Raw genomic sequence first — 18854 nt, 5'->3', positions numbered from 1 at the left:
CTTCCTTTTTCTGCTGTTCCTCCAGCTTTCCTTTCTCTTTCAAATTAGCAGCATCTCCTATTGTACTGTGAATGATTAAAGAATGCTGAGTCCCTCTGAAATTTTGCCCCCCCCCAGAAGATCATCTCTGGGCTGAGCCGGAGTAGGAGGGTGCGAATGGGCTCAGAATGTGGTGCCAAAGCCCATCTCGACAGAAATGCCGTTCTCTTTGCTGGTTGGTGGGACCTTGGCAGCGCGAAGTGGGTACTGTTTACCCTTCCTGTGCCTGCCCGTGAGCCCAAGGATGGATGGATGGATGAGGGGGTTTGTGCTGTGCAGGGATGGCAGGACTAGGTACTGGTTGATGTTTGTTTGAGAGGCTTCACATGTGGGTTTGGAAACAGGGCTGAGTCCCAGCCCCTGCCTGTGGCCCTGGGCTCTGCTAGGCTTTCCCAACATCTCTGATACCTCCTCTGGCCATTGGGCGGGGAACAGCAACAGGGTGAAGGGCCTTTTTCGGTGGGGGTGGAGGGCACTGACTGTCCTTGTTCCTGGCCCCCGGGGCTCTGGGGAAGGATGGCTCCCGGTCCTACCACCCATCTGTGGCTGACCCCATGGGTGTCCGGGGGGTGGGCGTTCTGAGCTGGGATGGGATGAGGGACCTCCTTGGTGAAGAGAAGGCAATCCAGACTATGGTGGTCTTCAGAGAAGACACAGAAAGATGGTGACTGGTCGGTGGGGAGGGGGTGCATTTTCTACCCCGTTGGGTGAGGAGGAAGGAGGGGAGGCGGGAGGGCCTGTGCATAGGGAGGGGTGCTCCAGAGAAGGAGGGAGCAGGGACAGAGCTTTCTTTTCTTTGGGTTTTATCAAGTGGAACTTGAAAGGCAGTGTTGAACCTGAAGGTGGTTTTCTGATAACTTCTCTTTGAACTTGAAGTTTGGTTTCGATAAGCCTGGCTGGCTTACATCTCCAGCCAGGACCTCTGTGGAGGGAGGCTGCAGCTTTGAAGATGGAACTGGGCTTTGTTTTCCTTTCTTCTTCCCCCCACCACCCCTGCAGGGGGGCTGTGCCGGCCAGGAGAGCACCACGGTTTCTCCAATGGAGAGGTGTTGGGGTGAGGGCGACCATCTGGGTCTGGGCTATCAGCTGGGACCATGGCTCCTCTCCATCTTTGGCAAACCCAGCTTTTACTGAGCACCTGTTGCATGCAGGCGACTGTGCTAAGGAGGCACTCTCCTCATTGCCTTTCCCCCACCCCCATAACCCTGTGAGGAAGAAACCATCTCATTCCCACTTTCCCCACGAGGAGACTGAGATCCAGAGAAGCCCAGTGCCTTGCCCAACATTGCCCAGACCATCAGCAGGAGCAGGGTCACGATATGGGTCCAGAGTATCAGTCCTCTCAACCAGATTGCTCACGCCGAGCTCAGCTGCACCCACCGTAGATGTTTGGGGCCCCTAGAGCTGAGGACCAGGCATGGGGAGAGACCCAGTTCCCTGACTTGCTCTGATGAGCTTCTAGACCTTTTTGCCTTCTAAATGGGAGTGGCAGTAGTGCCTACTGCTTTGGGGCCTGGTACCCCGTCAGGTTCCACGATGGCGGCTGCTCTGGCTCAGTGGGACTCTGGAAGATTTGGGGTGGGGGAATCAGGGTGGCCCAGGCTGCATGCTCGGCTATCCTTGGGTCACTGGCTCATTGCCTACCTGACTGCCCCAGGACTCAGTGTTGCACTGGACTGGCGTGCCTCCTGGCTCTGGCAGTGTTTGCTTTGGAGGAGCAGGGAGGAGAGGACCTGGTTTTATCCCCTCAATCAGAAGTGGTCAGCATCAGTCACCTTTCCCCACTCTGGGGGCCTCCGAGGAGTTGAATCTCCTTTTAGGTTTATCCTTATTAGCCTCATTCTGTGAAAGCTCCAGGACAGAGCTGGGGTCCGTGGCTGAGACAGGGTCTCCAGCTGGATATCTGACTGCTCGAGGGAGTTGTCGCCTTGCTGTGGGGGGATCATAGGACGGGGATGCACCCTGCATCCCTCTGGGTGTACCTGGAGGAAGAGAAAGAAGGGTGCACTCAGGTCCCGCTGGGAGGGGAACTGAGGCTGGAGTCAGGTCAGTCTGTTACCGCCATGGCCTTCCTGTCCCCGCCCATCTGGCCTGGTGACTGACCAAGCATCCGTATCTTCAGCGTTTCCCTCCCTATCCTGTTCCCCAGCCCAGGCTGCCTGTGTTTGATATGATGCATTTGTGTCCTTTTGCATTCCTAAAGCCTCCGTTTTGAGAAAACTTGGCTACCAACTGTGCTGATTCCCGTGAGACTGAGTGGGGAGGGGACCCCATTGCCCTGATTGCGCCCACTCGCAGCCGCTGGGACCCTGTGTGCTGACCCTGGGCTCTTGGCCCTAGCTCACTGAATCCACACAAAGATCCTCTGGGGAGAGGACTGCTCTGGTCCGGGTTGTACAGCTGGGCAAACTAGTCAAGAGGTCTGGAGAAGTTACACGACTTGCCCTGGGTCACACAGAGTGTTAGGAGGACCCAAGCAGAGACAATGGGTGCTTCTCAGGCTGCCTGAGGGAGGCCCTAGCTTCCCCTCAGGCCTCCTGACCAACTCCCAGCATGCCGTTTGCTGGGGCCCTGGCACATGGCCCCTTTGAGGAGGCCAACATGTCAGCAGGGAAGGCATTGAGACTGTGGAAGGTGTCCACGGTCTGCGAGTTTCCCGTCCACCTGCCTCTGGTCTGAGTGCCCTGGCCGACTGCAGGCTGCTTGTCTGGGCTGCGTAGTTGGGGCAGGAAATGGTGGCCTGGAGGCACCCTGGGGTCATCTGAGTGGCTGGCATGGGTGCACCTGGGCGGGCTCCGCAGCCCCGGACTTTCCCCGAGGCCAGAGAGCAAAGTGACTTTGACCTTAGCGCATGGGCAGGCCAGGAAGGGGTCCGGCCCCCAGAACAAAGCCCCAGTGGGGGCGGCGGCCCCAAGGCCCAGCTGGGGACCATCCTCACGCTGTCTCACTTGCCCTCTCCGCAGTGGCCCTGCCTCCTGAGAAGACAGACGGGCTGGCCAGCGGAGACGAGAAGAGGAGGGAGAAGGTGAGCGAATCTTGCCCGGGCTCCAAGAAGCAGCTGAAGTTTGAAGTAAGTACCCTTTCGTGGCATTGGGCTCTGGAGAAAAGTGCTTCTGTCCCCTCGGCGGGGCTTTTCAAGGAGGGAAGCTGAGGCCCATGCAGATGCAAAGGCCTTTTACCTCCTGTGTGACCCACTTCCTTCTGTGGGAGGTTTGGTCCCTCCCTGTCTGGGGCTGCTCCAGCTCTACACGGGCCCTGGGGACTCAGTACCGCCATCCCACTGGGCTGTGGCCTGGCAGTCTGGGGAGGACCTGAGCGGGGACCTGGGGATTGGCTGGCCCTGGTGCTGCCATTACCGTCTGAGGTGATTGCCTTCTCCTCTGGGCCTCGGTTTCCTTGTTACTGGAAGAAGCTTTTGATTCTGACTCCTGGGGCTGTTCTGGGGAACATGGCAGGGCTCTTGGGTGGACTGGATGCCAAGGCAGGAGGCCTTAGGCAGGTCCCCGGCCCTATCTGGGACTCAGATTCCTTGTGTGGTCAACAACTAAAGGAACATGTTCTCCTCGAGGTTGCAGTCCGTCCATCCTGCCCCACCCAAACAGTACGTTAAGCTCCTTCTGTGTATCAGGCAGGGCCGGGTGCAGGGGAGCGGCACCTGGGCCTCTCGGCACGGAGCTTACTGGCTTCTCTCTGCCCTCCCTTCTCCTCCCTTCTTCGTTCTCTGCCTCCCTCCCTGAGACCACTGGGGCAGAGTTCTAGCAGGCTGGGGTTCGCATGGCCCTGCCCTCCCGGCGCACAGTGTGGTGGGGGAGGCGGGAGAGAGACCCAATCCCAGTGACTGCACAGTTGAGGATGTGATGCAGGGTCTGGGAGCACGCAGTAAGGTGAGTGCCACAGCCAGGCTGGAGGCCAGCCGGGTGATGGAGGTAGTTCTTGATACTGTACTGTGGTGGCTGAAAGCAGAGAATGGGGCGGATGCCAGTCTGCATTGAGCCTCTGAGTGCCAGAGTAGGAGTTGGGAGAGGTGAGGACAGGGAGCCTCTGGGATAAGGAGAGCACTTCCAACTGAGTGAATAGCAGGAGCAAAGGCCCTGAGGTCAGCCAGTGTTGCGAGCTGTGTGGGAACAAGCAGCATCATAGTGCATAGTGATGGCAGGTGGTGGTAGGGAGATGACTCGGGACAGGGTGTGACAGGGTCCCAATGGGCCCTGAATGCAGGAGGTGAGAGGGCGGGCAACATCCCACTGGAGAGCTGGCGTTGCTAGCTGCTTCCCCGAGGCCGCCGGAGTGTCTTCTAGGGATGGTTGGCAGAGCTGAGGGCTGAGTGCTGCAGCAGAGGGAAGGCTCAGACTCAGAGCTCTCACTTCCCTGGAGGCCCAAGGGGGCCGATTTCTGGAAGGGCCAGGCTGACTGTCTGGGACTCATCCACAGCACCTGAGGACGACTCACCTGAGACACCTAGGTGGTGGTGGAGGGTGGGGATTAAAGACGCAGATGACAGAATTTGGGGCGGGGGAGGGCATAGTTATTGAACCCTGAGCTGTCTTTGGAGCTGCGCAGAAGGGCCGGGGAGAAGGAATCAGAGAAACGCTGTGTGTGCATGTGTATGTGCATCTGTGTGTGTGTGTGTGTGTGTGTGGGCAAGTGTGCTGGGCGAGCGCTGTGCTACATGAAACGGTGCCTCACAGAGCAGTGCGGGCACTTGGCAGGTATCAGACGGGCATGTCACAACTGAGGGAAGACTGACTTTGAACTCCGCGTGGGCCGCCCGAGGACTGCTGGAGGGAACTGGCTTCGAGCTGCAGAGGCTGGGGGCTGGGATGCTGCACTCGGGCTCATCCCTGCCAGCGTGCAGAGGCCGGGTGTCACTCCCCTCTGGGGCGCTGAGCTTGCCTTCCTGCAAAAGGAGGGGGCAACTGGGGCAAGATGTGGAACAGAATGGCCTGGGAGCATCTTGGCTGGTTTTTATAGAATCTTGTAAACCTCTTTCCCCAAACAGCTAGCATTTCTCGAACTTTCTATCTGGTGTTTAAGGGCTCCTGCGTACACACTGCCAGGGACTGACCTCATCACTTCCCAGCTCAGGTGCCTGTGGTTAGACACTGCCAGGGACCGAGCTCATCATTTCCCAGCTCGGGTGCCTGTGGTTAGACACGTCGGGTCCCGTGAGTGATGATCATGAAGTCGTCGTGAACATTACGTGCGTCCTGTTACCATCACAGTGAAGGCGATGGCAGCTATTCCCGTTAATTGCACTTCTCTAGGTGCCAAACAGTTCCACGCTTTTTCCAGGTCCCCCATTGCAGAGCCCATGGCAACAACTTGGCAGGTGATCCGGGGAGCTGCAAAGGAGGGCAGCCAATACCAGTGGGTGAAGGGGCGGACCAGCTCCAAGGCAGCTGGGGCTCAGTCTTGCTGGGACCCCCCCCTCCGCTCCCCGAGAGCCATGCAGAATGCCTCATGCTGCCCCGGGCATTCAGTCCCCGGTTTTCAGGGCTTCCTCGGGCACAGAAGCTGGCTGCTGGAGGTGGGAGGTCGGAAACTGGCCTGAGAATTCGTGGCGTGGGGCCGTCCACGCTCCCAACAGGCTCGTGAGATCAGTAGTGGCCTTTCCTATAATTTACATGAGGGGAAACTTACAGAGAAGCCACAACCAGGGTCACACAGCCGTGGAGGGCCACTACCAGCGTCTCCTGCGCCTGAGCTGGAGTTTTACCCTTTAATGCCTGCTCACCCTCTCCTGCCTTCCATATCAGGTGGCCATATTGAGCATCCAGCCATAGCTTCCCATTACTGGTCCCCATGTCTTCCAGTAACTTTTGTCTCTTGGTCCAGTTTCCATCTCCCTGAGGCCATGAAGCTTCCTCTCAGACCCCCAGCTCACAGCCTCCTGGTGTTTCCTTTGCCTTCAAAGACCCAGAGGCTGTCTGGCTCACCCACAGGCATCTCTCCGTGGGCCTGACCTACCCTGCCCTGCCCCGCCGGGCCTGGCCTCCCTGCCTGGCTCCTCAGGTCTTGTTCACTATGATTGTCCTTCACACAAGGCCTGGGGAGGGCAGTGAGGAGGCAGCTTCCCAGTGACCTGGCCTCTGGGTACTCCAGCCACACCTGTGGGTTGTCTGTGTCCAGGAGCTACAATGTGACGTGTCCGTGGAAGAGGACAGCCGGCAAGAGTGGACCTTCACCCTCTACGACTTTGACAACAATGGCAAGGTCACCCGTGAGGTGAGTGCACCTTCCAGAGCCCGCTGCCTCTGGCCACACCCTTGGGCTCTCCTGCCCTTCCCCCTCCCCCTTCTCCAGGGCAGCCTACCAGGTGGAAGCCAGGAGGGGTGAGGTAGGGAGGGGAGCCAGGCCGCTAGAGCTTTAGGGAAACCTGGAGGGGTGTCCCATAGCTGCCCAGTGAGTGGGCAGCAGGGACAGAGGAAGGGGTGACCAGGATCCCTTGCATTCAGCTGAGGCACTGCTCCCCTGGGGAAGGGGAAGGGTGGGAGTCAGGGGATTAGCCCTGAGGGGGGCCTCCCCCCGCCGCCCCCTAGAGGAGGACCCAAATTCCAACAAAGTCCTGCCCTGCTGCCTCCTCTTTGGAGTCGGAGAGCTCTGGCTGGGGCAGGGGCTGTGACCACCCCAGGCCGTTTCCCACCTCAGACAGTGTGCCCAGGAGCTGGGGCCAGATGGGCATCCAGAGGCTAGGCCACCCTCTGCTGAGGCAGGAAGGAGCACCCCCAGCCTCCTGAGAGCACTGCGCCCAGTCACAGGCCTGTTTGTCACCACCCTTCTCCCTCGGAATGCTGGCATCTCTCCCCTCAGCCCTCCTGCCATACCTCTGTCCTCCGTGGAGCTGAGCCGAGAGAACATGGCCTGCAGAGCTGAGAGGGGGAGAGGCCCAGCAAGCACAGGGCAGGAGCGCTCGGGGTGTTTAAGGCGCTGGAGGAGACTGGTGTGGTGGCTGCTCCCCAGGAGACCTGGCTAGGGCCAGAGCTGGCAGGGCAGACCCTGGCTTGAGTTCCTGGGGCTCAGGGAAGCCACCGGTGGGTTGGTGGAAGCAGGGGTAGGACCTGGTCTGAGCTACTGAGCTCTGCCTCCCATTTTCCCTGGGCCAGGCACCCCTTCTGCCTTCTTGCTGCTTTTCCCACCATCCCTCTGGGACATCCTCTCCCTCCGCAGGAGGCCCTGGTTTTCAGATGGGCCTAGGGGTCTGAGAGTGGCATGGCTGCCTGCACGACCGCCTCATGTTCCACTCATGAGGGCGTCAGGGGTGTCCCTAGAGAAGCTTTGCTGTCTTCTCTCCCTGCCTGGTTCAGAGCTACGGATTTTTTTTCTGGGGCTTGGTGCAGGAGAAACTGCTGGAAGGGACTCCTGGGTGAGGAAAGGGCAACTCTTCCTCAGGCTGGGACTTAAGGAATGTTTGAACAGGGTAGGGGAAGCTGTGAGTGACTTTTAATCATTCAAGACTCTTGAGGATGGAAGTGACAGAATCCCAGAAAACTGCTCTCGGTTTACAAAAATAATAATAATAATAATAATAATAATAATAATAATAATAATAGGAATGTATTGTGATCCAGGGCGCTGACTTCAGGCATGGCTGGATCCAGAGGCTTGGTGCCCTCAAGCCTAGCTATCTTCAAGGGTCTATTCCCTCTGTGTTCCTCCATTGTCCGGCAGCCTTTCCCCTGGCCAGTAGTGAGGTGACAGCTGACATTTTCCCACTGTCCGGGACTCTCAGCAACTCTCCCAATTCAGAAGTTCCAGAATGGAATCTCACCAGCTCTGACCGCCTCACCTGTCATTTTTGCCATGGGTTTGCAATGCTTGGGATGGCCCTATTCTGGGTCATAGGAGCGGGGAGATGTTACCAGATACATGAGACACAAAGACTGAAAATGAGAGGGGCGTGTAATCAGCTCACAAAATAAAGTCAAGGTACTGTTTTTAGGGGGCTGGGGAATAGGTTCTGGGCAGGCAAAGCGTCAAGAGGGGCCTGGGTATTTGGGAAGCAGTGGAAATGCCTCTTGGTTGGAGACCTTGGGGAAGCCGGGGCAGGGGGTGGTTTTGAGGAACCCCTATCCCCCTCCAGCTGTGATGCTTTGTGTGAGAGGTTATGGTTTTTCTGGAGTGAGTGCTGCCCCTCCTCCCCACCCTGTTTGGGAATGGCAGCTATGGTGTAATTATCTTCCCAGGGAAACACTCTGCAGTCTGGGAGCTTGGTTAGCTGAGCTGAATGGCGGTGGCCCCGGCCGTTGGTCAAGGCCACACGGGCAGCCGGGCGGGGGTGCAGAGGGTGGCATTGCCCTCTCTTCTGACTTGCATGGTGGCCAAGACCCCACCACTCCTGTGAGCCACTGTCTTCGTTCCTTGCTGCTTTGAAAATGCTGACTGTAAGAGGGCTGGCCCCTCACCTCAGAAGCCTTGCAGAAACCCGAGGGCACACCCTGCTGTCTGGTTCTGCATTGGGCCTTTCTTTACCCTTGGTAATGAGAGGAAGAGCAGGGAAGTGAGAGTTCCTGAGGCAGGTGGCCCAGCCCGGCCCCTCAAGAAGGCCATCCCTGGATCGTGTCTTCCTGCCCCCCTAGGAGTGAGGGGGCTGGCTTCCAGTCCAGGGAGAACCCAGCCTGCGCTTCCCCTTGGTTTATTTTTAGCCCCGAGGCCACGCCTCCAAGCTGGCTATAAATACCAGTCCCTTGCATGCTCCCTGGCTGTCTGCTGGCATGTTTCCGTGGGCTGGGACAGACAGGCTCCCACCTCGCCACAGCTACAGCTCAGAGTGGGCGCCTGGGCTCACTTCCCAACTCAAAAGAAAGTACCTGTTCATTTGTGCAATAAATATTCGCAGGTACCTATTTCTGTGTGCTGCGCCCTGTGCAGGCAAGAGCTGATTTCTCAGCTGGGATTGCCAGAGCGTGCCTGTTCCTAGACCCTGAGTTACTGCCCCCCAGCCCTGGTTTGGGATAGGATGCTGGGGGGGATGATGCTGATGAACCTCACTTTTCTCATCTGTAAAATGGAGATACTGGCGCCTCGTGCATGAGCTTCCCAAGATGGGAAGAGGAGGGAGCAAATGTGGGTGTGCAGAGCAGCTCAAGGGAAGAAGTGGGGAGAAGAGCTGTCCTCTGCCGGCCTGGCCAGAGGAGCTGAGATCGCTGAGTGACCGATCTGGGTTGCAAACTGGGTCTCACACGGGCATCCTTCATGACCCCAACGTAAACCCTGAGATGTTCCAGCCCAGCCCTCCCCACCCCAGAATGTTTTGTTAAAAATTAAGTTATCAGGGACGCCTGGGTGGCTCAGTTGGTTAAGCAGCTGCCTTCGGCTCAGGTCATGATCCCAGCGTCCTGGGATCGAGTCCCACATCGGGCTCCTTGCTTGGCAGGGAGCCTGCTTCTCCCTCTGCCTCTGCCTGCCACTCTGTCTGCCTGTGCTCACTCTCGCTTCTCTCTCTCTGACAAATAAATAAAATCTTTAAAAAAAAATTAAGTTATCACAGGCAACTGAAGTAAAAATAGATGAAGTGACTTCATCAAAATTCAAAACCAACGTGCATCCAAGGACAACAGCAGAGAGGAAGGCAACCTGCGGAATGGGAGAAAATATTTGCAGATCACATAGATGGTCAAAGATGAATATATGGGGGCACCTGGGTGGCTCAGTGGGTTAAGCCTTTGCCTTCGGCTCAGGTCATGATCCCAGGGTCCTGGGATCGACCCCCACATCGGGCTCTCTGCTCAGCGGGGAGCCTTCTTCCCCCCCTCTCTCTGCCTGCCTCTCTGCCTACTTGTGATCTCTGTCAAATAAATAAATAAAATCTTAAAAAAAAAGATGAATATACAGAATATAAAAAGAATTGCATGTCTGCAATGGGAAAACCAACAACCCAAGTAAAAAAAATGGGCAAAGAACCGGATCATTTTGCCAAAGAAGATACACCAGTTAATGGCCAAGAAGCCCACGAAAATGGGCTCAACGGCACTCATCATCAGGAGATGCAAATCAAAACCGCAGGGGATCCCACCTTATATGCGTTAAGATGGCTGTTAAAAAAACCCACACAGACTGACAAAGACGAGTGTCCTGGAGGCAGCGGCGACCTCGGAAGCCCTGTGCACTGTGGGCGGGAATGTCCGAAGCTGCGGCTCCCATGGGAGACAGCACGGAGGGTCCTTAGAAAGCTAAGCCCAGAATTGCCACATGACACAGCAGTCCCACTTCTGAGTCTCTACAGCCCAAAGCAGGGTCTCAGGGAGATGTTTGAACCCCTCACGCCCACAGCAGCATTTTTCACAAGAGCAATAAGGCAGAAGTCACCCAAGGGTCCCTCCACAGAGGAGAGGATTAATATATACATATAATGCAGTTATAATTTAGCCTTAAAAAGAAAGGAAATCCTACCAGGGGCCACAATAGGGAAGACCCTCCCGGACCTCACACTAAGGGCAACAAGCCAGCCACGGAAAAGCCAATCCCGTGTGATTCCACGTCTATGAGGTACCGGGAATAGTTGGATTCCTAGAGTCAGAAAGTGGCATGGTGGTCACCGGGGCTGGGGAGATGGGGAAATGGGGAGTTGTCAAAAATTAAATGGGTGTCCCGTATCGGAGATTCTGAAGACTTAGCGGAAGATTCTGGATTTCTGGGATGACCCTCCCTTAGCCTGCATTGCCACAGTGCCTAGTGGGAGCCACCTCTGTGGGTTCCCCACTCCAGGTCCCTCATCCTTCTACCTGCCTGGCCACGGCCGTGCTTGGAGTTCCCTCTGCCACCTCTGACTGGACAGCTTCCAGGTGGGGAAATCTGGTGAGGGACGGCTGAGTCTGTCTGTTTATGAAGAGCCATAGGCCAGATAATTAGCCATCTGTGGGCCCAACTTATAGAGAGCAAATACCTTTCCAGAGGCTTCTACATCCTTTAAAGCTGGATGCCTCCCCTTCTGAAAAACGACATTAGCAGATGCCCAGAACAAAGGGAGATGCTATATGATTCCTGCGTTCCTCAGTCAGAAGTCTCTGAAACGCTTCACGGAGCGTGCGTTTGGATGTCTCTGTCCGGCTGAGGGGCTAACTAAGGCCCAGGGAGAGGACGAGATTGGGTCAAGTTCTCACAGAATAGTTGATCTTCAGCAACACATCTCCTTTCCCTTTTTCATTCGGAAGGAGCTCATCAGACCCTAAGCAGGCGCTCTTGGTGTTCCTCTCCCCAGCAGCCTCCCTGACCTACCTCAGTTCACACTGACTGCTGGGGTGGGCGGTGCCCACCACAAGAGCCCTTCCCGGTGGGAGCGGGCTCAGCCTTTGCAGGACATACCAGAAGTCCCGGCTATGGAGCGTCAGCCCCCCAGGGTAACTCCACCAAGGAGGGATGAGACTTTTCTGAGGTGGGTTCCTCACTGTCCCTCTAAGGACCCAAGGGTGACTGAGCCCAGTTGCCTGTGGCCAGACCTGCTCATCCACGTCATCTCCTGCTCCCTGCGTCCTAGGATCCCTTCCCAAGTGAACCCCTCATGTGCACGATTCTGCCTTAGGCTTGACTTTGGGGGAGCCAGTGGCTTTCCCTTCCTCAGGTGTCACTGGGCCCTCTGAGTTCCAGGGCTGTGGGCGTACATGGCTGAAGCCTGGGGGGGCTTTCTGCTTCCCTCCCTGCAGGACATCACCAGCCTACTGCACACGATCTACGAGGTGGTTGACTCCTCCGTCAACCATTCGCCGACATCAAGCAAGACGCTGCGGGTGAAGCTCACGGTGGCCCCCGACGGAAGCCAGGCCAAGAAGGGCATCCTTCTCAATCACCCCGGTGAGGGGCTAGGGGGCTGTCCAGACCACAGGGGCCAGTCCACTCCCAGCTCCCAGAAAGGATCACACCCCACTGACCTGGGAGGAGTGGAAGGGAGTCCCGGGGGGGCTTTCCCTGAGAGCGACTTTGTGGACAGGTGGAATTTGAACAGCTCCCTGAAAGAGCAGGATTTGGATAAGAAAGGAATTACAGGTGGGAGGCCCTATGTAGGCAGAGTCCGGGCTTGGACATGGCGCATGAGGAGTCTGGGAGGAGAAGGTAAGTGGCCAGGTACCAGCTGTGAGACCCCTCTGTGTGGTCTTGGCTTGGAGAACCCTTCCCACAGAGCCATGGTGAGCGGCTGTGGGCCAGTTGTCAAAGGCTGCATGGCGGTGGGGGAGCTTAGAAAACCTCCACAGAGCCAGGAATCTGGTGGGCATGGGCGTCCGCCGCTCACCTGGCTGTTTCTCGGGTGGGACTCAGACCTGCAGAGCACGAGGCCCAGAGCAGAGACCAAGCCCGCCGAGGAGCTGCGCAGCTGGGAGAAGAAGCAGCGAGCCCCACTCAGGTACAGTGGGTATGTGTGCGGGGGCAGGGGTGGATGACAGCCCGGGGCCCTTGAGCACATATTGAGCACCGACTATGTACCCCCCAGCCACCAAGGGATTTTGAGCAGGAGGCTCCAGTCTGTGTTTGCTTCAGGGGGCGGTGATTTCCGAAGACAAGCTCACAAAGCAAACTCCATTTGTAAAAAAGGACTAAATGTAGTTCCACATTCCCTTGTCCAGAACGCTTTGGGCCAGACATGTTTTGGAATTCAGCATTCGCTGCATTTTAGAAGAGAGATTCCCAGTGCATCTCTCCTCTATTCTGTTTGGCATCCGGGCAATACCCCGCGATTTTGCACACTGAAATGTCTGACGGACACGTGTGAATGTCCACTTGAGGTGGTATCAAGGCTACACTACCGTCACACCAGTTTCGGGCAGGCCTGGCTGCCAAAACGGTTATGAAAAATCTTTGCCTTCAGGCTTTTTGGGTTTCAGAATGGTGGCTAAGGGATCGTAGGCTGTGATTCTCTCCCACCTGTTATTTCTTTAACTGGAGGGAGGGAAGCGAAGAAGAGAGTGTGTTTAAAGAAAGGCTTTGAGTAAACAGGAATATAAAGTAGGAGGCGTGAGGATGTAGGAAGCATCCTAGGCCGGAAGTCAGGGGCGGGATGGCAGAACCTGCCAGGGGAACGGAAAGGAAGTGACCGGAAGGGACTGGATTGTGGCAGGCACCCGCCCATAGGGAAAGGACAGAAGGCAGTCTCTGCAGGGGCCACAGCTTGGTGTGGGGAAGGGTGCATAGGCTAGCTGTGTTGGGGAATGGGGAGGATGAGAGGGGTGGGGCTGGCAGCTCAGAGAGCCTTGCAGGGGAGAGGAAGGAAGCCCAGACTCCCACAGAGGGAGAAAGGTGGCCTCTGGGGGCACCACTCTCCCCACCCCCTCCTGACGCACACTCCATTCTTGGCTTAGAGAGCCTGCCACCCTCAGCTCCAGTGGGCAACTTCTGCTGCCCACATTTGCTGGGAACGAGCCCAGGGGTGAGGTCTCCCATTTGCTACGGGCGCACATGGTTTGAAGCCTGACTTTTGGGGCTTCTGTAAGTTTTGACCAGGTACCTCTGACGGTTACTTTGGACCTGTTCAAGGACCTCTCCCGTCCTCCCAGAAGGCCCAGGGCAGCCAGCAGAGGTCTGCATCTCTGCTATCAGGGAAGGAACTAGAGGCACTGATGGCTAAGATGACCACTCCCTCCCCTTCCTGCCCCTTCCCAAGAACCAGAAGGAGATGAACGAAGGGTCCAGAAGGCATTGTCCTGGTGGCTTCCCAGGAGACTGGGGGGCTATCCCCCAGCTAGGGCCGGTGCCCACCCCCTCACTGGCCTTCTTACCCTAGGTTCCAGGGTGACAGCCGTCTGGAGCAGTCTGGCTGCTACCACCACTGCGTGGATGAGAACATCGAGAGGAGAAACCACTACTTAGATCTTGCCGGGATAGAGAACTACACGTCCCAGTTTGGGCCCGGTAAGGGAGCTTATGCACCCGAGAGGCAGGGCAAGGGGAGGGCTGGGCTGTCCATGCAGGGTGGTGTTCATTATACCCCCCTGGGGTGGGGGAAAGTGCAGGTTTTACTGGATGGGTTAAAGAGTCTTCTTGGAGGAGATGACATTAAAACCGTTTTAAAAATGAGCACATGCCCTAAGTTGAACAAAATCAAATGGTATCTCAGGGCCTCTCATGCAATGAAAACCATTGCTCTGTGCCCCACCCCAGTCACTCCCCCCCGCCCCCGACCCCGCTTCCCTGTTCCATCAGCAAAATGCCACTCTGTCTAACTTAGCTGTTGATATCTGTTTGCCCCCTGCTGAGATAAATGAAGAGGTAGCTCACTTAATTTCACACCCCTCAACTCCCTTCTCCCCTTCCTCCTTCTACATGTAATTCCTGTGTTAGTTACCATCGTAAGTTAAGGAATATGCCTGTAGATTTCTGTTCCCATGACCTCAGACAGTAACTAGCGTCTCTTTCTCTTCTCTCTCGGAAGGGGAGTTACTTATTTTTAAGGACCTAACAAAGAAACAGAGATTCCCCCATTCGCAGACGACCAAGTTCCATTCCAGAGAGAGCGAGGAGTGGTCAGGGTAGGGAGGAGAGCTCTCAGAAGAGTTACCAGTCCTGGAGCATGGGGGGCACAGGGGGTTTCTGGGGCACAGAGCAGCCCCAGCACACAGTAGGTGCTCATGAAATATCTGTTAAATTGGTTCCTAGGCTCCCCATCAGTGGCCCAGAAGTCAGAGCTGCCCCCCCGCACCTCCAACCCCACTCGGTCTCGCTCCCATGAGCCAGAAGCCATCCACGTCCCACACCGAAAGCCCCAAGGCACGGACCCGGGCTCCTTCCACTTCCTTGACACCCCATTCGCCAAGGCCTCGGAGGTCCAGCAGCGGCTTCGGGGCGCCCAGGACGGGAGCAAGCACTTTGTGAGGTCCCCCAAGGCCCAGGGCAAGAGCGTGGGTGTGGGCCATGTGGCCAGAGGGGCGCGAAGCAAACCCCCTCTGGGCCCCACCATCCCTGCGGTGTCCCCAGCCGCCCACCTGGCCGCCAGCCCGTCCCTCCTCCCCACGCTGGCACCCCTTGGGCACAAGAAGCATAAGCACCGAGCCAAGGAGAGCCAGCCGGCCTGCCGGGGTCTGCAGGCGCCCCTGGCTGTGGGCGGCAGTGTCTTGGGGCGGGACCGTGCGAGGGACCTGCCCGCCGTGGTGGTGTATGAGAGCCCGGCCGGCCAGGCGGTCCAGAGACACGAACATCACCACCACCATGAACACCACCACCATTACCACCACTTTTACCAGACATAGACCCCCTCCCCGGAAGCCCCCACCCCGGCCATATGAAGGACCCCCCCCCTCCCCAGACTCTCCCCAAGGCATTATTATTCTATTAATTATTGTTATTATGATGATTATTGTTATTAATAATTATTGTTACTCCACTAATATTCAGCTAGCCTCCATGTAGAAGATATATGGAAACACAGAACTAAACTTTTATTTATATGTTGTGAGGACTGCATAACTTATCCAAGAAAATGACTCTGGGTTTGCAAGTGGCCTGTAGGGGGTGGAGGCTCTCTGGGGCTCCCGAGCGGCGCTTCCATGCAGGGCTGGCCCGTACTCTTCCCGGCTCTGGGGGAGCCCTTGGCCAGAACTGTGCCCTACCCCAGTCTCTTCCAGGAGAACACCCTTACCTGGCGCGCTTCCAGAGACCCTCAAAATCTCCGAGAAGATAAACAGCTGCTACCTCTTAGTATTATTCTGATTTTCTTTGGCCCTTAACTGATTGTAATGTGCTACAAGGGATTTCAGCGGACCGCAGACGCGTGACCTTCCTGGCTGTTGTGTTTTTATGTCCCAACCTAGAAACCCTAGCTGTCCTTTCTGGAGTTCCCTTTCATGCCTCTCCAGTGGGATCACGTCCTCGTCCAAAACTAGTCCCATCTTTTCTGCCGCGTACCACGGGGAAACATGCTTCTCCTCCTCCCTTCCCTTGTTCTCTCTTTTTTAGAAAGATACACACACACATATTTAAAGACTGCCCCTGCAACTAGCCTTCTCATTTTGGAAACCTCTGGAGAGGGAACCCAACCACAAAAACAAGCGTGGTTTTCCCAGATTGGGTGTTTGTGTGTTGTCGGTCATGGCGGAAGATGTGGAAACCTCGTGTTCTCTACCATTGGCAAATATATACATACCTACCTACATGCTTCTCTAACCGAGCCTCCTGTATCTATAGCTGGGCACTATCTGTCCGTTTCCATGTATCTTTCTATAAATATACACTCTCAGGTAAATTTTCCGGTGTGCAGAAATCAGTGGCTTGCTTCTCTAGACATGTCCTGAGCCCAGATGTCACCCTGTGTGCCTCTTGGTGGGGCCACTGTCCTTCAGATGCAAATGGTTGCTTGCCTCTCCTTGGCAGGTCCTTTTTCTGGGCTCAGGGTCTGACAGATTTGGAGAGGCCTGCTGGAGTCCAGAAGCTGAGAAGGCAGTGGAGACAGTGGCAAGAGTTGGAGCCCCAGAGCAGTGTCCTCCACAGAGCATGACTTGGTCTGATGAGAGCCTGGGGAGACTAGGAAAAGGACCACTATCAACTAGTTGGGGTCCCATGGAAAACGACACACGCTCCAACTGGGAAATCTGAGGGGATATTTACAAAGCATAGGCAAAGCCTCCAGAAAGAGTGCAGAATCCGGGGCCAGTGATGTGTGGGGCCACTTCTGCCCCTGCAGGGGAGCAGCCAGGGTGGCAGTCATCTTCAGGCAGAGCCATGGGGTGGGGCGGAGCCACCCTAAGGAGCCATGAGGGACCATCGTTCCTCAGGGATGCAGCCAGCAGCCTGCGGGGACCTTACAGGGAAATCCATCTCTTGGTGCCACTCCTTCCTGTCAAAGCCCCTGGGAGCCAGAGGGAGCCACAGGGCTAGGGTGCCGGTTGAGGGCCACATGGATGCTTTTTCCAGGCAGGGAGCGAGTGAAGGGACACAAGGAATGACCAGCTGCTGGTCTCCTTGCTGGTTGGCTGCCAGCTGGCATCTCTCCCAGAGCCTCCGATTTGGGTTTGACCTGGCTGGAAAGGAGTTATTTTTGGTAGTGAGCTCAGGATGCTCATCGGGCTCGAAGAGGTTAACTCATTCGCTAGTGATCACACAGCAGGTGGCAAAGCTGGGTTTCTAGTCTTCTCTAGCACCCCTTAACCACTGGAGGGCTTAACCACTGGGTCAGGGCTTCCCGTGTTTTGATTTGTGGGCTTCTATGTGGGCTTCTAACCGTAGCATCCGGCCCAAACTGATGGGAGGGAGGGAGCGAGCCGCCTCCAGAGGCCAGGAGCCGGGGTGGGATGAAGCGGAGAGGGCTGGGCCCTGCCCCTCCCTCTCTGGGTTTATACGTCTACCTCGAAGTGCTTTTTCACGCTGGGGGTGCTGCGGGCCCTCTGAGCCCCACAACCAGATGGAAAAGGATCTTCTGCGAGGGGTAGTCCAGGGCAGGATTCTGGTACCCACTCCTGGGCCAATCACTGGGGCCCACCTGAAGTCACGTGTCCCACCCAGGGCAAGGGGGCGGAGTCTGCGGGAAGGGAAGGAAGAGTGCGGGGCTAGAATTGGTACAAGGTGGAAAGGAACCTGGGATTGGGTACCTATGAGGAGTCTTCCAGCGGTGGCTTTAGAGCGTTCCCTCAGCCTCTGAAAGGGGGTTCGACGCCATCTCTCGCAGCCTCTCGCCCTCCAGGATTCAGTTTTTCCTTAGGAACCTAAATTACTTCCTTAGGGATTATTTAAAATACCGGTTTTGAAAAATCGTGACCTGTGCCTACGTTAAAGATTCAAGTAGTACAGAATGGATGTGCGGTAGAAAGTACACTTCCTTCCAGAATCCCTGACTCCAACCTTCCCGGGCCCCCCCTGGGCCATTCAGTGAGGCTTGGGGGTTGTGAGCCCAGACGCTGGGGCCGGGCTGCCTGGCTTCAAATTCTGACGTCCTCAGTGCTCTGTGCTTCAAGCGGTACACGGTACTCCTCAAGCCTCTCTTTCCCCTCTGTCGAGGGGTATCGTAAGAGACCTACCCCACGGGGTTGTCGCGAAAATTCACTGAGTTAACACAGGCCTGTCCGGGAGGAGCACCACGAAAATGTTAGCTGCCGTTACTTACAAGAATAAATGCATTTCTGTAAGACACCTCTATGTTTAAATTTTGTTAATTCTTTGAAAAACCTTTATTTGTTTCAGAGGAGCTTTGGGTTTCGGAGAAAATCGAGGGAAAGATACAGATTTCCCACATACTCTACCCTACGCAGGCACAGCCTCCCGCGTCATCAACATGTTTCACCAGAATGGTACTTTTTTTTTTTTTTTTTAAACCAAGGATGAACCTATGTAGACCCTCAGTAATGACCCAGAGTCCATAGTTTGCCTTGGGGTTCACTCTTGGTGTTGGGCATTCTGTGGGTTTGCACAAATAGGCCATGATGTATCTGTCGTTATAATATCATACAGAGTATTTTCACTGCCCTAAAAATCCTCTGTGTCCCACCCATCCCTCTCTCCACTGCCCCCCCCCAGTTTTGTTATTTTAGTAAATATTTCAAACAAGGTTTGAAACAGAAAATGGTAACAGTAACTGAACTCACCGCCCAGATTTGACACATGCTGACAGTTTACAATATTTATTTCAGATCTATTTTTAAGAAAGAAAACACTGCCATGCTGCTTAATCCCTTTCCCACCCCCACTTTTTTATTTTTACCGGAGGAGTAACATAGTAGTCATACTCAGGCCTTTCCTCTGTGACCTCATGTGTTTGGAGAACTTACCCTGTGGCTAGAGAGCTCGGCCCCCTTCTCTCCAACAGCTGTTCAGCCTTCTCTTGCTCGGAGGTGCTGTCATGGACTTGCCCCATCCCCTCCTACCAGTCCTGTGGGTCTCTCATCACAGTGACATGTAGGGTCCTT

The 18854-nt window shown here is 55.9% G+C and overlaps 1 protein-coding gene across 3 annotated transcripts in view; it reads left to right on the top strand.

Moving 5' to 3' along the window:
- Positions 1–18267, top strand: part of NKD1 (NKD inhibitor of WNT signaling pathway 1) — an 84279-nt gene extending 66012 nt beyond the window's left edge. For all 3 annotated transcript variants that reach the window (XM_047711911.1, XM_047711912.1, XM_047711913.1), the window contains 6 exons: positions 3003–3109; positions 6169–6264; positions 11679–11826; positions 12289–12373; positions 13748–13875; positions 14620–18267. In XM_047711911.1, the coding sequence (XP_047567867.1) occupies positions 3003–3109; positions 6169–6264; positions 11679–11826; positions 12289–12373; positions 13748–13875; positions 14620–15209 (1154 nt within the window). In that variant the 3' untranslated portion in view covers positions 15210–18267. The remainder of the gene's footprint in view (positions 1–3002; positions 3110–6168; positions 6265–11678; positions 11827–12288; positions 12374–13747; positions 13876–14619) is intronic.
- The last annotated feature ends 587 nt before the right edge of the window (positions 18268–18854 follow it).

This window comes from Lutra lutra, chromosome 17, assembly GCF_902655055.1.
Source record: "Lutra lutra chromosome 17, mLutLut1.2, whole genome shotgun sequence".
In the NCBI taxonomy this organism is placed as follows: domain Eukaryota; kingdom Metazoa; phylum Chordata; class Mammalia; order Carnivora; family Mustelidae; genus Lutra; species Lutra lutra.
Note: the sequence above shows the minus strand (reverse complement) of the source record. Positions and strands in the feature narration are given on the sequence as shown.